At 33.6% G+C, this 26107-nt stretch overlaps 2 protein-coding genes across 4 annotated transcripts; one reads left to right on the forward strand and one right to left on the reverse strand.

Moving 5' to 3' along the window:
• Positions 1-6925: 6925 nt before the first annotated feature.
• Positions 6926-20607, reverse strand: LOC106062417 (ribonuclease H1-like). Of its 3 annotated transcripts, none has more exons than XM_056028658.1 (10): positions 20469-20607; positions 19817-19926; positions 19162-19256; positions 14468-14710; positions 12886-12981; positions 11955-12072; positions 11451-11505; positions 9538-9622; positions 8843-8967; positions 6926-7175 (listed from the first exon to the last, which is right to left on the reverse strand). In XM_056028658.1, the coding sequence occupies exons 2-10, from the start codon at positions 19921-19923 to the stop codon at positions 7083-7085; spliced, it is 1017 nt and encodes a 338-aa protein (XP_055884633.1). In that variant the 5' UTR covers positions 19924-19926; positions 20469-20607; the 3' UTR covers positions 6926-7082. The 3 variants fall into 3 exon arrangements, with proteins under 3 accessions (XP_055884633.1, XP_055884634.1, XP_055884632.1); XM_056028659.1 differs by having other exon boundaries at positions 20484-20590; XM_056028657.1 differs by lacking the exon at positions 20469-20607 and having other exon boundaries at positions 19817-20337.
• LOC106062966 (40S ribosomal protein S7-like) lies at positions 20506-24262 on the forward strand. The gene is made up of 7 exons (XM_013221277.2): positions 20506-20637; positions 20920-20994; positions 21562-21633; positions 21881-22021; positions 23370-23434; positions 23913-24063; positions 24152-24262. The coding sequence occupies exons 2-7, from the start codon at positions 20920-20922 to the stop codon at positions 24227-24229; spliced, it is 582 nt and encodes a 193-aa protein (XP_013076731.1). The 5' UTR covers positions 20506-20637; the 3' UTR covers positions 24230-24262.
• Positions 24263-26107: the final 1845 nt, after the last annotated feature.

Consider the following 26107-nt stretch of genomic DNA (forward strand, 5'->3'; position numbering starts at 1 on the left):
TATAAGGAATGAGCTAACAAAAAAAAAATGTGACCCAAAATAATACGGTGTTTACTAAACTTTGATGTAACTCGCAGATCTAGATCTACATCTGGCTGTAAACCGATCCTAAAAGAGGTTCCGAGCCAGTTCAGCTTTAGCTCTGTTTACTTAGGGAAGGATTTTACCATAAGCCAATGACGTCACTAGGGTCGGTGTTACCCAGTGCGGTTAGCTCATTGGTGTACCCAACCCCAATCAACTTTACTCAAAATTCTCCCCACCCCCATTTTTTTAAAATACAATTCCTCTATTCAGCTTGCAAATTTATCGGCTAAAATCAGATGGGTGGAAAAACCTGACACGTTTCTCGTTAACGGCTCTAACTATTTTCGTAAATATTTGACAGCTAATGCCATTTCCACGAGAAGATCCATAATCTCTGAGAGACTGAAGAAAGCCTTATAATATCTTTGGGAACAGAAGTAGGCTAATAACTATTTGGCCACACTGTAAAAACTCTAGTTAAACCGTTATAATTTGTTTAAAGTAGGCCTATAAAAAAATTAATTTAAAATTGGCAAGAGGACTAGACAATCTTTATTTTTAACAGGTATAGGCTACGTCAGCGGGTGTTTCCGCATGTATATAGGCCCTATTCATGAAATAGTTTAACCATAATAAAGTAATAGACATTCAGGACCTTTTTGGGCATGAAATAGTTTAGGCCTAACCATACAAAAGTAATAGACATTCAGTACATTTTTGGGCATGAAATAGTTTAACCATAATAAAGTAATAGACATTCAGGACATTTTTGGGCATGAAATAGTTTAACCATAATAAAGCAATAGACATTCAATACATTTTTGGGCATGAAATAGTTTAACCATAATAAAGTAATAGACATTCAGGACATTTTTGGGCATGAAATAGTTTAACCATAATAAAGTAATAGACATTCAGGACATTTTTGGGCATGAAATAGCTTAACCATAATAAAGCAATAGACATTCAGGACATTTTTGGGCATGAAATAGTTTAACCATAATAAAGCAATAGACATTCAGGACATTTTTGGGCATGAAATAGTTTAACCATAATAAAGTAATAGACATTCAGGACATTTTTGGGCATGAAATAGTTTAACCATAATAAAGTAATAGACATTCAGGACATTTTTGGGCATGAAATAGTTTAACCATAATAAAGCAATAGACATTCAGGACATTTTTGGGCATGAAATAGTTTAACCATAATAAAGCAATAGACATTCAGGACCTATTTGGGCATGAAATAGTTTAACCATAATAAAGCAATAGACATTCAGGACATCTTTGGGCATGAAATAGTTTAACCATAATAAAGCAATAGACATTCAATACATTTTTGGGCATGAAATAGTTTAACCATAATAAAGTAATAGACATTCAGGACATTTTTGGGCATGAAATAGTTTAACCATAATAAAGTAATAGACATTCAGGACATTTTTGGGCATGAAATAGCTTAACCATAATAAAGCAATAGACATTCAGGACATTTTTGGGCATGAAATAGTTTAACCATAATAAAGTAATAGACATTCAGGACATTTTTGGGCATGAAATAGTTTAACCATAATAAAGTAATAGACATTCAGGACATTTTTGGGCATGAAATAGCTTAACCATAATAAAGCAATAGACATTCAGGACATTTTTGGGCATGAAATAGTTTAACCATAATAAAGCAATAGACATTCAGGACATTTTTGGGCATGAAATAGTTTAACCATAATAAAGTAATAGACATTCAGGACATTTTTGGGCATGAAATAGTTTAACCATAATAAAGTAATAGACATTCAGGACATTTTTGGGCATGAAATAGTTTAACCATAATAAAGCAATAGACATTCAGGACATTTTTGGGCATGAAATAGTTTAACCATAATAAAGCAATAGACATTCAGGACCTATTTGGGCATGAAATAGTTTAACCATAATAAAGCAATAGACATTCAGGACATCTTTGGGCATGAAATAGTTTAACCATAATAAAGCAATAGACATTCAGGACATTTTTGGGCATGAAATAGTTTAGCCATAATAAAGCAATAGACATTCAGGACATTTTTGGGCATGAAATAGTTTAACCATAATAAAGCAATAGACATTCAGGACCTATTTGGGCATGAAATAGTTTAACCATAATAAAGCAATAGACATTCAGGACATCTTTGGGCATGAAATAATTTAACCATAATAAAGCATTAGACATTCAGGACATTTTTGGGCATGAAATAGTTTAACCATAATAAAGCAATAGACATTCAGGACATTTTTAGGCATGAAATAGTTTAACCATAATAAAGTAACAGACATTCAGGACCTATTTGCACTCCGTCTTCAAAGTCTAAATTGCACAGGCGTGTCATACAATTGTAAATACTCTTGTACATACGCTTAATCTGTTATTCTTGTTTAAGTTGGTTACTTTTACAAAGGTGGATTTTTTTTACCACAAGGGTGTCACGTCCTGGTGGATGTCATCCGGTGCGGCCTGCACACCCTGCTGTCATTATAATAGCCATTGTAATTTTTAGACATTACTGCTGAAATGAGGATAAGTAGCATATATCAGTGGCGTCACTAGGGTCGGTGTCACCCCTGTGCGGTATTGTTGGGGGTGTCACCCCCCCCCCCCCCGGAAAAAAAAATTCTCACCCTAAAAAACAACACTATTGTTTATTTTATTTCTTTATCAAAGTTATGCATGTTGCACGTCAACCAGCCCATCAACATTGGTTATTAACGTTACCAATAGAGAAATATTTTCCCGCACAGGCATTCGCCGTCTAAGGGAAGTGACGTCTAAGGGAAGTGACGACTGAACGTCGATTGAGATTTGTGAGACGTTCACCTCGAACACTTTTTCATGTGGCTGTGAAGCCCGAGTTTGGAGAGACACTCCTGTCCACTTGATAGCATGTCAAGGTGGCTTTCACTTTGGTAGTAGAGGAGTCAGCAATTTTTCATACGGCACGCTTTTCTTCAAGAGCTGAGGCCATGTTTTCTCGCTGTCTGTAGCTTTCCTGAATGTCTAATGCTTTATTATGGTTAAACTATTTCATCTGGTGATTATATATGCCCAACCTGCGATCGCAGCTGTGTATCAAGGATTGGCCTCTTTAGTCACACAAGAAGTTGCAAAGGGAAAAGATTGTCTCTCGAGACGTAAAATGCCACAGAGTAGCTTTCTTGGTCACCGTTTCACTCAAGTTAGTGCTGTCTAAGGCAATCTCTTCCCAATGGTCAGTATCAATGTTAGTAAGTAAAAAGTAAAGTTCCCCTTTCAGATCTTGTGGTCTATAGGGCAGATGATGTAAAGGTCATCTGTTTCTGTGGCCTACGGTTAACAGGGGTGTCATGTGGCCAGCACAACGACCAACCGCCTTTACTTTTCCCTAACTAATGTCAGGTACCCATTAGAGCTGGGTGGACTCAGGGGCGCCCGAAGATACCGAAATTAAAAATCCCAGTTTTCACCAGGATTCGAACCCCAGTTCGGAAGCCAAGCGCTTTACCGCTCAGCCACCGCGCCTCCGTATCAATGTTCACTGATTTTAAATCCCGTTTTATCACAACCACGTGAAGGAGGTGGGGGGCGACCAGTTTTTCTTGAGCCAGACGCGAGTTGCCCGTACAGAATGATTTTTCGGGATGTGGTTGGAGTCTAGCGAAGGTCGATGCGGCCTTTCCTATGCGTATTTTTGTTTATCCCCTCTTCTAGAGACACGCCATCTTGAATTGTAGATCCAAGATATCATTAGATACGCTGACCAAAGTCAGCCTTAACATGAAAACCGAAAAGAAAGCAAAAACATGACCGACCACGTCTAACATGGCTTCACACCTTTTTAGAAGTTCATAATTTCTTGGGCACCAGCAGGGAAGTGGCTATGACAGTCGCCTTAGAATGATTTTTGTAAAGAGAGCTTGCAGCCTTATGCGTCGAATGACGCGCGAGAGACTTAATTCTATGTGTTTCTCAACATTTTACAATAAAAATGTTACTTTCGCCACTCAGCAGATTAGATAAGATGTGTGGGAGAATGCCCAGGAAGCCAAGCTTTTTTCTACATTTCTGAGCTTCAGAAACTCTTTCTCCTGGCGTCTAAAACGCATTATTTATCTCATAATAATGCTGATTACAAGTCAAATAGAGCTAAATTAAGAAGGTCTGGGACATGTTGATATTTAACTGTGAGAGACATTCGAGGTTGTAGTTTTTTTTTTTAAGTTTTATTTTGGAAAGGTGTATTTTTCCTACTTGGGTGTCACCCCCTGATGGGTGTTACCGGGTGCGGCCCGCACCCCCCCCCCCCCGCGTGACGCCACTGGCATATATTGCCTACCACTCTGCCAGGTAATTACAAGTATCTTACATTGGGATCTCTCTTCGGGGCCCACCCATTGTATATTAAAATGCAAAAATATTTATATTATCACACCGTCCATGTGAAAAGACGGGTCACTTACAAATAATACCAATGCTCATGCTGCAGCGATACAGCCCCATGTAAGGAAACGTTTTGTGGATTGAACCGTGACCCCCGGTCAACCAAGAACGTGACTTAGTAAGGTATAGGTAATAGTTGCTGACCGTAACCATTGCATGGCTGCGTGTTAGCATTACTGCTTAGCCTCAGCTTAGGCGAAGATCAAGTTGGTGTTGATTGGACACTGGGTAGTGGTCAACGTTGTTCTTAAATCTACATTCACAGCTTGTTAAGCGATAAGCGATAATATCTTAGTCTAACAGAGGACTAATTAGGAGAACGGAGACAAATCTTATCCCACGAACTTTGCGAGCCTTGCGTGTAGCGAAGTCATACAGTATATCATAAAATAGCTCAACAGCAAGAATTAACAAATGTTTCAATCTATCTACGAGAATTTTTGAACTAAAGTAATTCTTCATTAGTTTGAGGCGCGAGAAACTTCTTTCACCAGATTCCAAAATTACGGGATAATGCCGTTTTTTTTATCGCGCGTAGGATTGGCATTTTCCTTATTTAATGACATCCCAAAATGACAATTTTGTCTAGATCTAGATATTTCTGGAGATTCGTATGAGTTTTCTAAAGCTTTTAATAATTTCCGGATATTTCCAGGACTTTTTCGTAGGCCCTATATTTTGCAATTTCAGGAGATTTTGAGGAGCTCCTGGTAAATTGACAGGAGGCCGCGGGAAATCTATTATATGTTATACAATGGTTTAATTTAATAATTTATACACCTAGAATTAACACGGGTCCTATGAAAGTGCGGGGCCCACTGCGGTCGCATAGGTAAGTGCGGAGCCCACTGCGGTCACCTAAGGCCGGCCCTGCAAAATAGCAGCGTATGCTACGCCGCCGGTCGACTAGTGTAATATAAACATCATAAAGTTTGTCATTAAATTTATTACGTCTTTTAGTTGTTTTTTTTCTTCTTCGTTCTCATGTTTATGTTGGAGTGTTCAGATGACTAGACCAATACATGAGATGAACTGCGCAGTGGTTTTCAAATCTGGGAGCTCTCCATATAGTTTTCTTTCTATTGGGGAGTTTTGGGGCCAGTGTCTTGTTCGGGACTCTTGGTAAAGAATGCAGTTTTGAAGGACATGGCCAGCATTCGCTGGTGACACTCCACAAGAGCAGAGTTCGCGAGTCCCATTTCTGAGCTTTCGGAACATATGTTGTCTCATTCTGTTATGTCCGATTCTGAGGCAAAAAATTAACCTTTGGTCATGTCGGGAAATTTTTTATAGGCGTCGTCTGTCTCTCGTGACGAGACCGCATGTCCATTTCTCGTTTATTTTATTGACTATTACTGTCTTCCTTTCTTTCGGATAAGAGTGCGATGTTCAATGGACCTCATTCACCAATCGTAAACAAACAACATTTAGCCATGTGATTCTCTATTTCTTCTATACAAATTACGATATAATTTTAAATATACAATGGCTATCACGTGACAGTTTTTCCCCGTTGTTTTATCAATATAATCACGTGACTAATGTTCTTTGTTTACGATTGGTGAATGAGGTCTATTGTGAACATGTTCTCCCACTCTGTGACTCTTGACAAGCGTGTCCACCTTCTCATTTCCTTTTCGACTAAACTATCCAAAAAAATAAAAAAAAAAAAACTTCATGTTTCCCGACGTCCAGTAAAACTTCGGGTTGAGACCTCTTCCAGTTCTGGAGTAAATAAAGGGAAAAAATAAATAAATATAGGCCTATATACTAAATTCGCTGGATGGGTCCAGAATCATCGTTCAACTTCACCTATTCCTTATTCTGTTGAATCGTTGGGGTACCACTAAAACAGCTCAGCACTTTAATGGTTAAAAGCACATTATTAACAAATATATATTTGTATATTTATTGTTTCCTCCCTTTCTTCCCCAACAAAACTGCGTATAAAGAAGGTATAAAACAAGAAATCTAGGAATCAGTTGTAAATATATAATGTAGATGGGAGCGCTACTACTGTTAGCTTTCCCCCCCCCCCATAACTTCCTCACAGTGAACCAAAAAGAGTATGGTGAGAGTATAGAGGTGCCTAAGAGGAGGGAGAAAGCACAAAAATAATCACCCTCCTCCCGTCAAAAGTTTTGCATCTGGTCTTGTCCTTACGACCCCCTGTTTAGTTTGTGATAAACTGCACAGCCTTCTCAATCATTTAAGACTAAAAAAATTACTAAATTTAAGAGGGCTAAATAGACAGACATTGAGGTATTTATAGGAAAAAGTTGTAAATTATATCAGAATCTCATTAAGTCCAAAAGAAAAGTAAATTACTTCTCAATCTCATTCAGTTCAAAGAAAGTAAATTATATATTCAACAAAAGATTGGTTCAAACTTGTCTACTGACAAAAATGTTCATACCATATTGAAAACAAAACACCAACTGAATTGTATAACAATGTTAAATGATTTTCTTTATTTGTTGTTTGTTTTTTTCATCACAAGTTACATCAGCTCACTCCAAAGCTGTTATACAATTTGTAATACTAACAACTCCATCAAACAAGTATGTACAGATGACCTATCAAGTGTATTCCTAATGTGCTTAACATTGTAGCCCATATTTTTCAGCACCGCTTTTAGCTAGCCTGTCTGCTGCTTCATTGGAGGCGTTTCCATTGTGACCTCTGACATAAACCTGAAATATACATGTCACTGTTTTATGAGATCTAGTAGAAAATTCAGTTTATTTGTAGACATAAGCTATGTTTTATTTTACCAAGGCCTGCTGGCCAGCTGGGGATGTGATTGGCTTCTGAGACAAGAAACGCATGTGAAAGATGACACCTTTCATGACTCCTGACCATGAACTTATAACCCTTTCCCTGTGAGAGAAGCAAAGTGCTATTCATGACTAAAGATAGATAACTCCACTTCACAAAAGGCAAAGCATGTTTTAAAAAGTTAGAAACAAAAATATGATAGATACTAATGAATTAGCAACTTTAAAGACCAAGCCAATTTTTAGCAGCTTAGACAATAGAAAAATTAAAATAACACAGCAATGAAAAAAAAAACAACCTAGACATGCATGCAAGTGAGACCTGGACACAGATAAATACAACCGAAAATCTACTAAATACTTGGGAACAGAAAATCTATGGGGCTATAGAAGAGGAAACTGGGTGGAAGACACACACTTACTATGAGATATATCAATAGTATGAAGACCCACCTATATAGACATAAATAAGAAGAACAGACTACATTGTGTAGGTCACCTTGAAAGAATGTCAGAGAACAGAGAAGCATAAATTGTATACCAGCAAAACCAAAAGGCTGGTGACCCAAAGGCAAACCACAAATACAATGGATTGATGATGTGGAAGCAGATCTTAAACAGCTTGGGGTTCAGGCTTGGAGACAAAAGGCCCAGGAGAGATCTCAATGGAAGGATGTGCTGAGAATGTGTAGTGCCACTGTGATGGATGGAATGAAACAACCTAAAATCTACACACAGATTCTCCTTTCTTCTTCTTTGTTCTCATTTTTATGTTGGAGTGTTCAGATGACTAGACCAATATATGAGATGAACTGCACAATGGTTTCCAAATCAGGGAGCTCTCCATATAGTTTTCTTTCTTACACACAGAAGATTGTGATTGTAACAAAATGATTCTAAATAATCTGCTCCAAAGACCATCTTGTTTTAAAGTTCAAACTTTCTTTTTAAAAAACTACAGCCTTTAGGTGAATTCAATCATGCAAAAAAAAAAATAAATCTTAACATTACTCAGCATAAAAAATAATAATTTATTAATTGTTAAGAAAATTAGGATTAGTAAAAACTTTGGGTAAGTGGTGGCTTAAAATTGGTATACATTTAATCTGGGCAAAGAGAAAGTATTGGACTTTCAGGATTTGGGGCTTGTGGCCAAAGCTGAATATACTGGTCTAAGACGTAAGCATTTGTCCTCAAATTGACATTACTGATGTAATTTTCCCCATTTAAGTTTTCTGACATTTCAAACTCAACAACCAAACTCATTTGCATCGTCAGATTCCTCAAACAGGTCATTATTCTCATTGAACATGAAAACCCCCAGCGCTGTTACTTATGAGATTTCGCAGAAAAAGAAAGGTCAATGTAGACTATTTTAAACAAAAATTACAGTTAGCTCCATAGGTTTTTTAAAAATGTAGCAAGAATTTAATTTTTATTTTAAACACATTGCAGCAGTGCAAGTTTTGTAAAGCTTTTCTAGGCAAAGTGGTAATGAATAGTTAGTGTTTGAATTATTTTGCCTTGGAATTGAAAAGGATAAAAAAGTGTGATAAATGACAAGCACAGTGCAGAATGCCTACCCATTTTACATTAATTCCTTTTAGCTCTTCATCCAAGGCTTCAAAATCATCTTTATTTATCACTGGATTACCCGTTGAATTAATCCATTGTTTCTTTTTCCAGCCTTTTATCCACTTTGTGATACCTGTAATCAAATTAAAAAGAAACAAAGTGCATTAGTCAAGAAAAAAAAAAAAAAAAAAGAAAGCTGTCCCATTAGCTAGCCCTAAAACAGATGCATTCACATGCACAAACTATGGCAAACCAGAATTGGCTTGATTAGTCACACCAGATTCTGCCCTGTCTTAAGAAGAAATATATTATTATATTATTCACACAGGTCATTGTGCTGGCCACATGACACCCTTGTTAACCGTGGGCCACAGAAACAGATGACCTTTACATCCATCTGCCATATAAATCAAAAGGTCTGAAAGGGGGACTTTATTTTTACTTACATCAAGCCAGGGACTTCATTTATCATCAATGGATTTGATTATTGCTTACACTTAAAACAAAGGCAGTGAAATAAAAACATTTAAAAAAATTATTATCATTATTAATCAAACTGATTATCTGAACTAACAAGATTTGAAAACTTTGAAAAAGCAATTAAGTGGAATACATTTAGCAGTATCTATTTAAATTTAAAAGTCCTCTAATTTTGGAATGAATTCTTAAAGTACTGTTTCTTGTATTAAAAAAAGAAAGTTACCATTAATAAGAAATTGACTGTCTGTGTGGAGAATCAAATTTGGAATCCCTTTCTTCTTGGCAATTTGTATAGCACGTAGTGCAGCCTGATAATGATGATAAAAAAAAAGTATTTAATACAGATAAAACATAACATAAATAATTACTCAAGTTACATAACATACACTAAATTGTGCATCCAACATTCTCAAAAATCTATATCAGAGGCAAATCTTTCAGAAGCATCCAAGTCAATGCATCTCATCTGTTGTTTTTTTGCACATTGCCCTTAGGATGATTAAGGTTTTCCCTACATCCATTTGATTTGTTTCCCATTGAGGATGTCTTGTGTTCTGCATCTTATATATTTTCAAAACATGATTTGTTAACATAACCTATGCCTGTTTTACCAGGTCAAATTCAAATGGCATGCTGCAGAATGAACTAGTTCCTAATTAAGCTCTTTCGCTGCCCTGATTGTCAGGATATTAGAAAATATATGGTATTATTAACTTAACAGCATTATCTAATATTGCAGATCTGGCAAATCTTATCTTCTTATAAAATACAGAATTTACTTCAAAAAAGAAAATGATTACATTCTACAAATGTCCCTAGGTCAATCTAGTCAGGCATGTTAACCAATGACTCAAATTCTGCCAAGTTATTTGTTTTCCTCGCTGACTCAGGCAACCCATTCCATGCTCTAATAGGACAAGGGAAGAAGATGCTTTGTACAAATTTGTCCTAGCATATGTAACAAGGAATGTGCCTTTATCTTTGTATCTTTCTGAGTATTTTATTAGGTTTTGCTTTTGTATATGAAGATTATGGTTCAGTTTTTTTTTTATAATTGCTACTTTACTATTAAGTCTTCTATCCTTAAGAGTCTCTAAATTTAATGATATTGCTAAAGATGTTACTCTAATCAAATGTGAATATTCCTTTGTTAAGAATCTCACTACTCTATTTATGTCTGTTCCAGTTTCTTAATATTTTCTTGAGTTGAGGGATCCCTCAATGCAATGTAATATTACTAACTTAACAGCATTGTCTGATATCGCAGATCCTGCAAATGATACTAAACAGTAATAAAATAAATTGATGAACACTTACACTTATATTTATATTGGAACAACTAAAGTTCTAATCTCTGTTTTTAAATTATATCCTGGTATTTATAGAGGAAAACAGTTGGCAACAAAGGGCTTCTGAAAGAGACAGCTGGATAGCTTCTACACAGGTCACAGGACTGAGACGAAAAAAAAACAACAACCTTGAAGAAGACAGGTGCAGACAGCGAAATGAAAACTTAAAAAGAAAAAAGACTTTTGTTGGACAATGACTATGTTTGTCTCAAGTGATCTGATGAAATATGTAGGTCCCAACTGGGTCTGCATAATCAATGCTGCAGTCATCCTTAAGCTTTGGACTCAGAGATAATACCTTATTTTACAATATTTCATACAAACAAAAGATGAGATGAATAAAATAATGCTGATGTGTCATAAACTAAATAAGTTTAAAAAAATAAAATTGGAAGTAAATACTAAACACCATTAAAACATATCTTATCTACTTATAAAAGAAAGTCCAACTTAAAGGAAGAGTGAATAAAAATAGGGATGAGAACCACTGCACTTTAATGTACAGCATCATTTAGGAAAATGACCACTATCATGCAAAGACACTTCCCCCCTCAACATAACTGCTTAGTATGGACCAAAACATGGAAGGGTAAAGAAGATTTTGAAACTCAGTTTTGTTTGCAAATATTTGCTATTAGGAACCATAAGCAAGTCTTTTTTTTTATTTTCTGAATATTTCCTAAAGATTAAAGCCTTCACAAACTATTATTGCCTTGAAAATTGTATTGTGATGGTGGTTATTTATCAAATGAAAAATCCATAAAATAAAACAAACACAATTTCTTACATATATTTCAGCCCGGTTGTTAGTGGGCTTTCCCTGAAGCGGTTCACTGATATTACTATAAGAAAAAGAAACAAAACATAAACATAATTGTTTTATATTTAAAAACACAAGAGTAAAATAATGCCAAGTAGGAAATGACAAGATTGAACTAAAAAATACAACCTGTAATTTTAAGTAAGAAAAATTGTTATAATGTCTTCTTTGTCTTGAATACAATGTGGTCAAGAGGCTTAAACCACTTGACTACCCTAACAGGCAGAGTTGTATTTACTGAGCACCTAAATGCAGCACAGAAAAACTTCAATCAGATACCCCCCTCCCCAAACTGGTCCAAAACAGACTGGACCATGACACTCTGAGCATGCTGTAAGCATGAGTGTTTCACTGTGTAAAAGCTTTAAAAAAACAAGTTTATCTTTTCTTGGTTGCAAGTTGGAGATTCACTTAACTATCGGGAAGTTTCATGTAAACATAATCAGCAATTTTGGAAAAAAACAAACGTACTCAGGATCGTTAGGTGCCCAATAAACTCCTATCCCAGCTCTGGCATCTGAACGACCATTAGAAAAGCAGCCACCATCTGTATACACTTCAACACCTTCACTGTCACTAAACTTTGACCCTATAAATACATTAAAACAGATAACTTATTTAGGCTTAATCTATGTAAAAGAAATTGGATTAAAAATAGAAATAGCTCTGTCCTGTATTAATAAACTAAAAAGTATTTACAATTTGAAACCCAGATCCTGATTATTTTTGCTAAAGTTAAAAATTAATTCCCAGCAAAACTAATATTTCATCGATCCTGATTATTTTTGCCAAAGTTAAAAATTAATTCCCAGCAAAACTAATATTTCACTCAAAATGTACTTCAGAGGCATCAAGGGTTTAAAATCATAACTTCATTTATTTAGTAGAAGAAAAAAAGCACTAATTTTGTAATACTCCAAGTCCATGTTCTTGGCTGCCTGGTCATCCGGTTTGTGCGCTGGACTGTCATTAGGATTTATCGATGGCCCCAGGTTCAAACCCTGCCCGCTCCCATCCCCCGCCGTCCATGGAAGGTTTGGAATAGGAAGTAAATTGTCTTCAACTCTGAAGGAACATCCAAAACATGTAAAACATTTTTAAAAACATACTCTTAAAATTTGACAAAATATTTTGAGTCTTTTGTAATAAACACTGACAGAGGTGTTTAAAAAAAAATGTTTAAATTAAATAATGAGGATTATATTAACAAACCTTACATTAACATTAAATATTGATATATATTTCTCTATAGTCATTATTGTCTTTGCATATCATATCTCTCTTTATATTATTAAAAAATATTACTTAAAAACACCCAAACAAACAATGGGTTCTTTATCTGATTTAGAGAAAGAAAAAAATAAAACACACACACAAACTTTATGCCAAGAAGTTTACCTACCTGTAAAATCAGACATTTTGTTTTCCACTTTGGCAACTTTACAAGGAGATTCATGAGACAAATCCAATGTTGAGTAACTACGTTTAGAACCAGGTGCTGAAAAAGTGAATACAGAGAATGGTAGGTAAAATTTTAACAACCATGTAGCACATTTCCCTTTTTGTTGACATCCGCTGCTATAAGAGTAACATCAACATGGGGCTAGGTGACAGAGTGGTTAAACGCTTGACTTCTAGCCTGGGGTCCTGGGTTCAAATCTTGGTGAGGACTGGGATTTAGAAATCTGTGATTTTTAGGGCACTTCCGAGTCCACCCAGCTCTAATGGGTACCTGACTTTAGTTGGGGAAAGTAAAGGTTGTTTGTCGTTATGCTGGCCACATGACACCTTGCTCATTAACCGTTGGCCAAAGAAACACTGACCTTAACATCATCTTCCCCATAGATTGCACGGTCTGAAAGGTGAACTTTACTTTTTTTTTTAACATCAGTGTCCCAGTTATAAGCTATCCCGACAAGACCAACGTCTAATCTTTCGACTCAGGACCGGACACAACAGAATGCGACAACACATGTACCGGAAGCTCAAAATTGGAACCAGTGAAATCTCCCCATGTGGAGTATCACCAGAAAATGCCGACCATGTCCTCCAAAACTGCTCTCTTTACCAAAAGGCCCGTATAAGACACTGGCCCCAAAACACCCCAATAGAAAGAAAACTATATGGAGAGCTCCCTGATTTGGAAACCACAGTGCAGTTCATCTCATATATTGGTCTAGTCATCTGAACGCTCCAACATAACAATGAGAACGAAGAAGTGTTTCAGTAAAATTAAAACTGTATTCTTCCGTAGTGGTCTGTACTCCTATAAGGTTGTTGGATACTGAACACTGAGGCTGAAAGAAGAATCAAAGCCTTTGAGAGTTAATGCTACAGAAAAATGCTGAGTATCAGATACCAGGAAAAGAAAACGAATGAGTTTGTATTTTTAAAAGTCGACACTCTGCCTGGCAAAAATGAAGAACTCCTCAATACTGTGAAGAGAAGAAAGCTGAGCTGTTTTGGTCATATTGTAAGATTGACTCACTATCAAAAGTCATTGTAAAGTCAAGGTACAGTGGAGGGAGCATGAAAAAAAGGTTGTCCAAAGAAAAAATGGCTGGATAATGTAAAAGAATGGACAGGCCTCTCTATATCTTGCTAAGAACAGCCGCTGACCAGGAAAAGTGGAGGGTTACAGGAACTGTTACAGCACCCCTATGATAAAAGTCAAGGGACAGATGAGATCATCATCATCATCAAACTCCATTAGAGTGAGGGCTTGAGAGGCTCAAATCCTATCTTGCAAAAGCCCTGGACAGAAACCCTGATGAGATCAGATTTTACCTTTCATGTTTAAACATTTTTTTTATTTCTTAAAAAAAAAAAAAAAAAAAAGCCTTTAAAGTAACTGCACCTGTAACTAACAGTTTATGAGAATGTAGTATGACAAGCCACAGTAATGGACACACCTCTTTTTAAAGAATTTTTCTCATATAACTTTATTATCTTGAAACTTACAATATAAATGTATTTGTTCTTACCAGTATAAAAACTATTCTCCAATCTAGATAATGTTGTCCTCACTTCTAGCAGACCTGTTTTTAAAGTCTCTATACTTTCCAAAACATATTTCATATTTTTATTTAACAACTGCACTGAGTAGGCTAATGATTGTGGTGTTGACTCTGTATCTGAGGAAGATTGTGATGATTTTTCTGGAGTTTTAGAACATAAGTTAGCCAACGGGTTAAAGTCTGAGCTCTTGGAAAAAGCTGAAGATGCATCTGAAATTGGAAAAAAAAAAGTTAAATTTATTTAAAACAGAGAACTTCAATACAGTGTTAAATTACCTAAATTTCTGGCTTTAAAAAAATATTTAAAATAACAACCCCTCTTCAACTTTAAAAAAAAAAATGGTATATAGTACAATGGCACTCTCCAAAAGAAGAGTGTTTAACCATAGTGGGAGGGAAGAAATCTGACTGATATATTCAGATCAAAAGTTGACAGTACAATATGTTACATTCTATCATTAAAAAAACAAAGCTTATCCCAGTTGACAAACCAAATTAATCCCCACAAAAAAAATCTTTTAAAAATCATTTGCCAATTACAATGACGTCTATATAATGTGTATTCTCTGTGGTTGAATTGTGAAAATAGGAGCGTCCAAAGCCAAAGGTTTATTTTAAGAAAATCATTATTTATTAACAAAAAAAAACTTTTAAAAAAATGTTTAAATTCCTCTCTTAAAAAGAACCAGAACAGTAGCGTAATAACTTAGCTGAAAAAGACATTACAGCACTATGGACAAGGTAGGGGTAACAATGAACAGTAATATAAAAAAACAAAAAAAGAAAACAAAAACTAAATAACAATGATGTAGGCAACCAGCTGGTGGAAAAAAAAGTGGTCTGAATGAATAGTGAGTTGGAATAAAATAAGGTGTGTATAAATTAAATGAAAACTTCAAATAAAAACTCACAATTATATCAATTTCAAATTTATAATTGCAATATTAGAGTAATTTAGAAGTGTTTTTAAAAAAACATCCAGTGGTGAGGTATTTGAAATAGTGAAAAAAAAAAGTATGCACATTAGGATGGCTGCCTGGTTGTGAGGGTTTGTGCATTAGACAGTCATTCAGTCATCTCAATGGTCCCACAGTTCATAACCTGCCCGCTGACATCCCCTGTTGTCCTGCAGAAGGTTTGGAGTAGGAAGTAGTTTATATTTAACTCTGAAGGAACATCCGAAACATGTAAAACATTTTACAAAATCATTTTTGAACAAAATACATGATTTTTGCATTAGTAGGTATCTTTGCTATAGCTGCATTTAGCTTAATTATATTATAACAGCTGGAGGTCACTCATATAGGCAGCGGGATACACATCTGAGACCAAAAGAAAATCTGCTGCCGAGGACAGGCGCAGACGGTAAAAAAAAAAGTCTAAATCAACCACCTGCGGACAATGGTTATGCTTGCCCTGGGTGTGGCAAGACATGCAGGTCACAGCTGGGGCTGCGCAAGCACAGGAAATATTGCATTCCTCACTAATCTTCGGACTCGAAGACAAGCCTTATTATTATTATATTGGGAAGCCCACAATATAATAATAATAATATTAATAATAATAATAATAGCAAAATTATGTTTTGTGAATAAGGCATGGTGGCTGAGTAGTAAAGCACTTGGCTTCCAAACCGGAGGGTCCATGGTTTGAATCCTGGTGAAGACTGGGATTTTTAATTTCAGGATCTTTAAGCACCTCTAAGTCCACCCAGCTCTAATGGGTACATAACATTAGTTATGAAAAGTAGTGCTGGCCACATGAAACCCTCGTTAACCTTGGCCACTGACCTTTCATCTGAACTGGGAACTTTCTTTTTAAACTTATGTTTTGCGAAGTCAAAATAAAAAAAAATTCATGTCTAAGTTTCCTTTCTAGATATTTAACTCTTTGGCTCCGGAATTAATTCGGAATTATTTGCCACTTTTGGACAGAATTAATTTTTCCGCCATTTTAGAGTGCGCTACTTTGCTTCGATATAACTTGTATAACTTTTTTATTTATTATTGGAAAATAATAAACTTGATATAGAATTAAAGAGAAATGAATACTCTTTCCATTTCTTATGTTTTCTAGTTTGCAAATTATGTTGTTTTTGTAATTTAGGGTTTTGAATATAAAAATTAAAAATGAAAAACTCACCAACTGACATTGAAAATATCCATCCAAGTGCATGTTTAAAGAAATTTATTGTTGAAATTGAATTGAAATAGCTTTTTTTCTCATTTTTATCCATTTGTTTACAGAACACCACAGAAGAAACAGCAATAGATGCAAAAAATAATAAACTGGAACTAATAATCCAATGTCACTACTTTAACGAAAAAGCCCATAAAAAAAGCAACACGCTTGGAACAAAACACTTTTACCCTAAAACTAGTCCAACTGTAAAGCATATATATATTTATATTATTTTCTTCTAAAGTTCTTCATGTACTTAGTATATAAATATTCCTTCTAGTTGTGATATTCAAATTCATGGAAGCAGTCAATATGAATGTGTGGGTTCGACTCCCATCCAGCGCAAACATAAACCGTTCTCCCTGACCCAAAGTGTTTACATACTCTGTCTTTCTTTATAGTTATAGGTCTCCATTCTCTGAAAATGGATCTTATTCTAGCAGGGGTGTTCAATTTAATCCTATGGTCAGCATAGCTATTTATTTTGCTAACAAGACTATCAACAATGTGATTGTCAATGAAAAAAACATTCCATCTCAATAGATGCAGTGCTGACTAAGTCTAGGTTGACAACCAAATTTCTTGGTGGAATAAATCTGAAATTGTTCTGTTTCAGTGCCTAGATGATAGATCTACATCTATTTGATTAGATTTAGATCTAGATAATGTAGATCACACCATACCAACATGGCTTTAGGAAATATAGATCATGTGAAACACAACTAATAGGACTAATTGATGATTTTTCAAAAGGTTTAGATAATAGTGAACAAATAGATGCTATCTTACTAGATTTTTCTAAGGCTTTTGACAAAGTTCACCACCATAGTTTGCTTAAAAAATTAAAATATTTCGGCATTAATGGTCCACTGCATCAGTGGATTAAAGACTTTCTGATAGGGAGAGAACAAACTGTAATAATAAATGGCTCTAAATCAACACCGATAACAGTAAACTCAGGTGTACCTCAAGGTACAGTCTTGGGTCCACTACTATTTTTAATTTACATAAATGATTTACCAAATTGCATTAGTTCAGGAACAAAAGTCAGATTATTTGCAGACGATTGCATAATATATAGAACAATAAAAACAACACAAGACACAGATATTTTACAAAGAGAATTAGATGAATTACAGAAATGGGAATCAAATTGGAGCATGTCTTTCCACCCAGAAAAATGTCAGTTGTTAAGAGTAACAAAAAAACTAAAACAAATTAATTCCACTTATCTTATTCATGGCAAACCAGTATCACAGACTAAAAACGCAAAATACCTAGGTGTTATAATAAATGAAAAACTATCATGGAATCCACATATTGATGAAACTACAAAAAAATCAAACAAAGCATTAGGATTTATTAAAAGAAATTTCTATAAATCAAATAAGAACATAAAACTAAAATGTTACTTAACCTTGGTTAGGCCAATAATAGAATATGCATCCTCCGTTTGGGACCCCTCAACTCAAGAAAACATTAAGAAACTGGAACAGACACAAAATAGAGCAGTGAGATTCATAACAAACGAATATTCACATTTGACTAGAGTAACACCTTTAGTAAAATCACTAAATTTAGAAAGCCTTCAGGACAGAAGGCTCAAAAGTAAAGTAGCAATCATACATAAAACACTGAACCATAATCTTCAAATACAAAAACAAAATTTAATAAAATACTCTGAAAGACACAAAGATAAAGGCACATTCCTCGTCCCATATGCTAGGACAAATTTGTACAAATACTCCTTCTTCCCTAGTGCTATTAGAGCATGGAATGGGTTGCCTGAGCTAGCCAGGAAAACCAGTGACTTGGCAGAATTTAAGTCATTGGTTAATATGCATGACTAAATGCATGACGCGTAGGACGTAATCATCTTCTTTTTTGAAGTAACGTCTGTATTATATAAGATAAGAAGATAAGAGACAGCTAAACTAGTTCTAGATCTACATTGAACATTAGCTGGGGGTGGAGCTGCTTCATCAGCTGATAAACTTCATCATTACTAGACCTAGGCCTAGGTCTAAATCTATAAATTAATTTACTAGATCTAGATCTATATAATTAGATTTATCAATATCACCATCAGATGAAACAAAACCACTGTCATCTGAATTCTTATACTTTTTTATCAAAGAAATATTTAGATCTACAAAGTTTATATGGCCTTGGTTGAAGCTCCATGTTAAAAAAACACGCACACAGAAAAAATAAATGTCATCTCTTTACAAACTTCGTACAAAATAAAAACACGTTAAATGAAGGAAATTCCGGATGTTTAGCAAAGGGAAACTATTCTAGATAAACAATTAAGCAATAAAAAACAAGAATTGGAGAAATGGAAACGAAAAAAATAAATTTGAAATAGCCGATGCCCCCAGCGTTGGTCCGACTTTTTTCCCCTTTTTTAAAATCAACGCCCTGTGCGTTGGTGCGGAGCCAAAGAGTTAAGAAATAAAACTTAAAAAAAAAATACTTACTTTCACCTCCAATAAATTTATAGCAGTCTTCCTTTGAGGGGAATTTTTTGAAAACAGGGTTAGGAAATCCTTTAATTTGTTTTTCACACTCAGGCCTGTAATTAATGAAAAAGAAAATGCACAAAAAAAAAAAAAAGACTACATCTACATAAAATTATGATAAATTGAATAATCTAAACTTTTGTGTTTAAAATATAAATTAGGGAGAAACAGATCTTATTCAACCCACTATAAATATATACCTAAGACTATCAATATTTAACATTCTCTCATTAATAAATCTAGTCTATTTCATCAAAGTTATACACTAACATTAGACTTACAAGATTAAAAAAAAATATCTTTGTTTGACATAGACTTCATAGAGTCATAGAATAGATTCTAAATTTCTATGTCTATTTATAGTCTAGATCTATATAATTATAATATATTGAGTCTGATATAGATTATTATAGATCGACCTATATTTCTAATTTCTATACAACTATACTATAGATACTAGAGTCTATATTTGATATTAGAATATATAATAGTATATATTGTATATATAATAATATAAAAAGGAAACATTTTATATCGAATTAAAAAAACAACAAACACAACACATAAAACTAATAAAATCTTAAACTGGCTTAACTTAAACTAAAGGACTTACCATGACAAATAGACACCAGGAACCCTACCTCGTTTCACAGCATAAAAAAATTGTCCAGACTTGGACAAGGACATGGTTTCAAAGAAATACGTAAACAACCGATTCATAGACTACGATAAGAATCATGAAAATAATTTATTCTTTAGAAGACAGGCACTAGACTTACTGTCACTTAGTTAGACAGTGACAGTTCACTAGTCTGGCTTTTCGATATTATTATTAATTTAATACAAAAGTTTATAAGTTTATCTTATCTCCATTCACAAATTTGTGACAAATAATTTTGAAATATAGAGTCTAGATAATTTTTAAATGAAATGTAGGAAAATTGAATTTGAAATAATGAAATGGACCCGATAATTTATTAGATCTAGCTAGATCTAGACTCTATGGGTATATCATCATTTCTTAAATTCTTTTATTATGACTTTAGTCATTAGATTAGTGTCTTTAACTTTAACTTTAGTCACTTTCTGCTTGTTTTGACTTTAACGAAACTCGCCTGTTTTCCAAGTTAAACATTTACACCTATCAAAATATACATGTAAAAATATAATTTTCTCATGAAAGAAAACAAACTTAATTATAAAATATCAACATAAAGTATTAATATTCGCGAGAAAAATATCTATACAATTTAATAAAACCGTACTTTTCAAGTACATACGTTTCAAACTATTTTTTAAACTTTGATTTTAACAATTTTGACCCAGAATTAGCTAGTCTAAACTGTAGGAGTATGTTAGGCATTTTTCAATGTTGTCAATTTTAGTTTGATAACCGAGTACAGCTTCCTTTTCCGGTAGACGGTCGCCTCTAAGGTACACATATTAATTGTAAACACTTCAAATGTCTAAAATTATTATTTGTATCCCTTAATTTATGAAAATTAACACAAGAATATAAAGAAATAAGAGTATAGTAAATATTGAGCATAATTTTAATTATGATTTTCCTTTATAAACCTTGATTGGGGCTGATTTAATGTGATAAACTCTTGCATCCACTACTGTAACATTCTCTTTTTTAACAAATTTACGGACAGCCAGATTTGTTTTTCTACTTGAAAATATATTAATTCATATTTATATTTTGTTTAATAGATGTATTCGGCGAGTGCGAAAATAATTAAGCCTCAGGGCGAAAAGCCTGATGAATTTGAGTCTGCTATTAGTCAGGTGAGTTGGTTTCTTACTTTCCATTGCCATTAAATGATTAAAATACATTAATTTTATTAGTATATTAGTATTGCAATACAATGAATACATCAATTATCATGATCATTCATTCATTGTAGATCTATTTGTAATAGCATGAGATTATCATTATGCACATTAGCTTAACTAGTTTAGATCTTGAGTATAGAATTTTATAAAAAAAAAAAAAATTTAAGACTTAAGAAGTTAAGTTAATAGTTTTTCTAGAGTTAAGATATGGGCATTATGGCTGATATGTATGATTATGTTGTACCAATGTATCATGTATGATTATTTGTAACAAGATCATATAGATTTAGTAGTCTGTAGTCTATATCTAGGCCTTGGGTATGTCTATCTATAGAATATAGAACTGATTACTTATGTTATTGTGATGTGCCACAGATCTTTAGCTGGGCTGTGACAGATCTTGTCATTTATTTTTAGTTTTTGGTTTTCATCTATAATGATAATTTTTTAATCACTATATCTTTTTGTGCCTTTTAAATATTCATATTCATGGTTTTCTTTAATTGTTGAATCCCTTAGGCTCTTCTGGAGCTTGAGATGAACTCTGATTTGAAAGCCTCTCTGTACGAGTTATCCATCACTGGAGCAAAAGTAAGTAAACTACATCATTTGTGTAAATATCTCTTGTCACTTTAAAATGATTAGTACCATTTATTAACTTTCAGATTGTGTACAGCACTTAAGAGGCTAATAGTTATATTGTACTACTCTTACTACAGGCTGTAGAAATGTTTTTACATGTATTCATTACATGAATGTGTAATATTACCTGGAAACATAAAGTCTTTATAACCTCAAAAAATTACTAGCCTGTCATATTCACTTTTCATTATTTCAGGAGATAGATATGCAGGGGAAAAAGGCAATTATCATTTTTGTCCCAGTGCCTCAGCTGAAAGCATACCAAAAGATTCAGACCCGTTTAGTTCGTGAGCTAGAAAAGAAATTCAATGGCAAGCCTGTCGTTTTCATTGCTCAGGTAATTGTGCATATTGTAGCAAATAGTTTTTATTTATATTCACTTTAGTTTAATCTCTAGCCCATTGACTAAAAGTCAAACTCAATTTCCTTCATGCACGTAGGAAAAAAAAAAATATATATATAAAAATGGTTTGGCGTGTTTGACACGTAAAAGAATTCACAACTAAAATATTTCCCAGCGCATGATTCTCGATTTACCATAATTTGTCAATCTTCTTGGTGGTTACATATTGGCTTGTAGTACTAATGGTTGTCAAAATGCCTGGAATTTTGTTTTAGCAATTGAAAAGCATCTTTTCTGGAAAAAAATGAAGACCTGGAATTGTTTTATTGTGGCTTTTTTTAAATCACCCAAAATAAATAGAATTAAACAAATTAAATGTCATTGTTGGGTTGGAAATTGGCAAGATTCTCTAAGATTATCTTTCCGTTATTTAGTGGTTATCAATCAAAATATTTTTCCTATTTATAATTGTTTCCATGGATGTCTGGAGAATGCCAAAGCTTGCCAACATTCAATTGATTTTCTTTACAAAATATATTTTTATACAATTTATTGCAGCTTTTGGCAGCAAAAACATAAATAATCCAAAGACATAGTTTTATGAGACTGCTCGTGAAATTGTTAATGAAATGGAAGTGTTTTTTTTTTATTTTTTTATTTTTTTTATTTTGGAAATTGTTTGCTTTGGATAAGCTATCAAATAATACACAGAAGCCAGTTTCTGAATTACATTTTAGTGGTTGACGGACCTTGAGCTAAAATAAAGTAAGCATAAAATCTTTCTGCGAAAGTGTATTTTTCATATCACATTCAGGTTATCGACTGTGCTATTATTTTAATATAGCGTCATCGATTCCTCCCTGAGGCCTAAATAATCAAGAAATCCTCTTTCTTTCACATAGACTAGTAACTCAAAATTGCAGCTGAGTTGTCAGAAGAACAGCATGTAGCAATCTAAATGATTGTACACCAATTAGAATCTTTTTGGTGGTTTGGGTGATTGTTAAAGAACTTTCTAAGTGAAGCTAGAGATAAAGATTCAGTTACTTGGAAGAAATTTCTGATGCTAAATCCAAATAATGAAATGAAATACTCTTAACCAAAGGGTTATTATATTTATAAGCCTCTGTAAAAACAAAATGGGGGGGGGGGGATACTTTCACAAAAGTAACCTGGAATTTTGTGACGACTGTGTTATGCTCCCCCCTTTTTTTTTTCTTCAAGTGGAAGTTGTGCACTAATACTTACAGGCTATGTATACTTTGTACTGAATATAGGGCAAAGACACATGACAGATTCTGTATTATTTGTCTTACATAATTCTTATATTTTATTTCTATAGAGAAGGATTTTACCCAAGCCAACTAGAAAGAGCAAGAGGAAAAACAAACAGAAAAGACCAAGAAGGCAAGGGTTTTGTTTTTTTTTTAACTTCTTTTTCTTCTAGCCTATTTATTGATTAATGATTAAACTTACTGATAAACTATTTGTTGATTTAAAAACAATATTATTCTGGTGAAAATTATGTTCCTTTTGTATTGTTAATTTTCTAATTAAACTGAGCCCCTCACACCTGCTTTATCTCCTTTTTTGGATGCCCCAAAATTATCCTACCTCAGACAGACCCTATTACCTCATCAAGATTACTCAGGGTATTGTGTTATATTTAGAAGTCATTTTTATAATTGCTTACGCTTCTAAAGAGCCTTCAGCTTAAACAGCAAATAGCTAGCTGAAAGAATTGTCCATGACATTGAAAAAAAGGTGCAGTCTTCATTGTCAGCCCTCTAAACTCTAAATCCACTGATGAGGAAGGTCTGTTTTTTTATCACTTGTTATAAGTCTTAGTTTATAAAATGTTTAAATATTTGTTTATTTCCTACAGCCGCACATTGACAGCTGTCCATGATGCCATTCTTGAGGATTTATGCTACCCTGCTGAGATTGTTGGAAAGCGTATTCGTGTAAAACTAGATGGGTCTAAAATAATTAAAGTACATCTGGATAAAAGTCAGCAAAATAATGTTGAGCATAAGGTATGTATGTTTCAATTGTGAGTTGGTAACAAAAAAAAACACATTTATTTGTTATTGGATCTAAATCTTTTTATCTATTTTTTTTCAGCTGGATACATTCACATCAGTTTACAAGAAGCTCACTGGCAAAGATGTTACTTTTGAATTTCCAGAGTTCGTTTTGTAAAGACTGGATATGCATTAAAAACTTATAAAAGAATTTAGTTCTTGGTGTCAATTTTTTAAATAGTTATATATTTTTTTTACTAGCATGGGTAGAATAATAAGGAATACAAAAATACATTTATGGCAGTGGAGTAAACAAAGGTGTAGAACCTTAAACTTGTATCCAGATTCTATTTCTATATACAAATAATACAGATCTGAAAATATTTTTAAGGCATACAATATAAATAATAGTTGCTTTAATAAGGTATAGAATTTTTTTTAAAAGTAGATATTTAAATTCTAAGGAAGTATAGGGGGACAACTAAATAACACAAAAGAAGTCCTTACTGTATGGCCTTTAAGCTTTCAGCTCGTGAACCAGTTTGCTCATATTCATCTGCAGACCTTAATGGATGCTTTTATTTACCAAAAACTAGATAATTCTTTCCAGATGGGCACATCAAACAACTAGCTAAATAAAAACAAGATTTAGATCCAATATTCAAAAATTTAATTCTGCCTCTGCAAATATTCAATGCATCAAATACATGTTCTGTTTGAGGACTTCTGCTTACATGAACAAAACCATTTTACAAAATATAAAGAAAGGGCTTTTTGGCTCACAATATATTTATTGCGTAGAACTATAACAGACTTCTGTATTGATATTCTTATTCTTCAGCTTTTAACTTAAAAAGTACTATATACTTTGTGCAATAAGTGAATTCTAAGTTGATATATCATCTGCATCACTTGAAGTATGTAGCCATTCTTATCTTAAACCATGATATTTCATACTATCCAATAAACTTGTGACATATAATAGGAGAGACAGACTGTGAGATGGACATTTTATTTAATGTCTTAATCCGTGCTGTGGTATCAAGACTACACATGAGACAGACTGTGAGATGGACATTTTATTTAATGTCTCTTAATCCGTGCTGTGGTATCAAGACTACACACAAGAGAAATTCTATTGTGCTGATAATTTCAGTGCTTCAAATAATTTTTTTTTTCTTGTGTTTGAAGAATTTTTATAGACATGAAAATAGTCATAAATTAATAAAAATAATTTTACTGATAAATAAAGGTATTGTTTAACATTTTATCTTGAAAACAATACAATATCATGCAATATAATTTTTACTTAAAATTGTTTCTTTTCATTGGCTTATTGTCAAGTACATGTTCATTTACAGACTATATTAAACCAAAATATGTATTGCTGTATATTCTTGTAACATTTATTTTAAATTACAAGCTCAGGGGTGTAATCTTAAATTTACCTTATTAGTTGTAAGCAATATATGAGGTATCATTTGTTTGCATTTAAGTAATCATGTCTAATTTTAAATTCAAGATATTGTGTTTCTAGCCAGGGAAACTTGCCACAATCATATAAATGAAGGGAATATAGTGTATCATGATTCATCATGTTGGCTATGAACTAATTAAACTACTGCATTTCTATGGTTAAATTTTGAAAAAAAAAAAACAACTGCCTGCTCTGGAATAATTAAATGTTTATTACCGGTATCAGTATCATGTCTGCTTCTTATAAGTTATTAATTAATATGTAAAGGTATTCCTTCTAAAACTTTAATGGGCTCAACATGGCCTAAATTGTGCAGATGTACAAAAAAAAAACAACAAAATATCAAATACCAAAAACTTTAGCCTCTGTCTTAACCAATGGCGTAGCTAGGAATTTGCCATCATTTGGGGGCCCCTGGATTTTGCATAATAATTAATGTAAAAAAAAACTTTGAACACTTATTTGGGGACCCAGAGAGATTCTCAAATATTCTCTCTTCCCCCTCCCCAATACATATAAATTTTGATGGATTTTATTGTCATGTCAGTTACCAACACTGTAAAAAAAAATTACTCATAG

This window comes from Biomphalaria glabrata, chromosome 5, assembly GCF_947242115.1.
Source record: "Biomphalaria glabrata chromosome 5, xgBioGlab47.1, whole genome shotgun sequence".
NCBI classification, from domain to species: Eukaryota; Metazoa; Mollusca; class Gastropoda; family Planorbidae; genus Biomphalaria; species Biomphalaria glabrata.

Coding starts and splice junctions, on each gene's coding strand:
- LOC106062417 (XM_056028658.1), bottom strand. CDS start 19,923: ATGAATCGGTTGTTTACGTATTTCTTTGAAACCATGTCCTTGTCCAAG. Junction 14,711..19,161: donor TAAATTTATTGGAGGTGAAA/GTAAGTATTTTT, acceptor TTCCAATTTCAG/ATGCATCTTCAGCTTTTTCC. Junction 8,968..9,537: donor CAGTCAATTTCTTATTAATG/GTAACTTTCTTT, acceptor ATTTGATTACAG/GTATCACAAAGTGGATAAAA.
- LOC106062966 (XM_013221277.2), top strand. CDS start 20,920: ATGTATTCGGCGAGTGCGAAAATAATTAAGCCTCAGGGCGAAAAGCCT. Junction 20,995..21,561: donor TTGAGTCTGCTATTAGTCAG/GTGAGTTGGTTT, acceptor TGAATCCCTTAG/GCTCTTCTGGAGCTTGAGAT. Junction 24,064..24,151: donor AAAATAATGTTGAGCATAAG/GTATGTATGTTT, acceptor ATTTTTTTTCAG/CTGGATACATTCACATCAGT.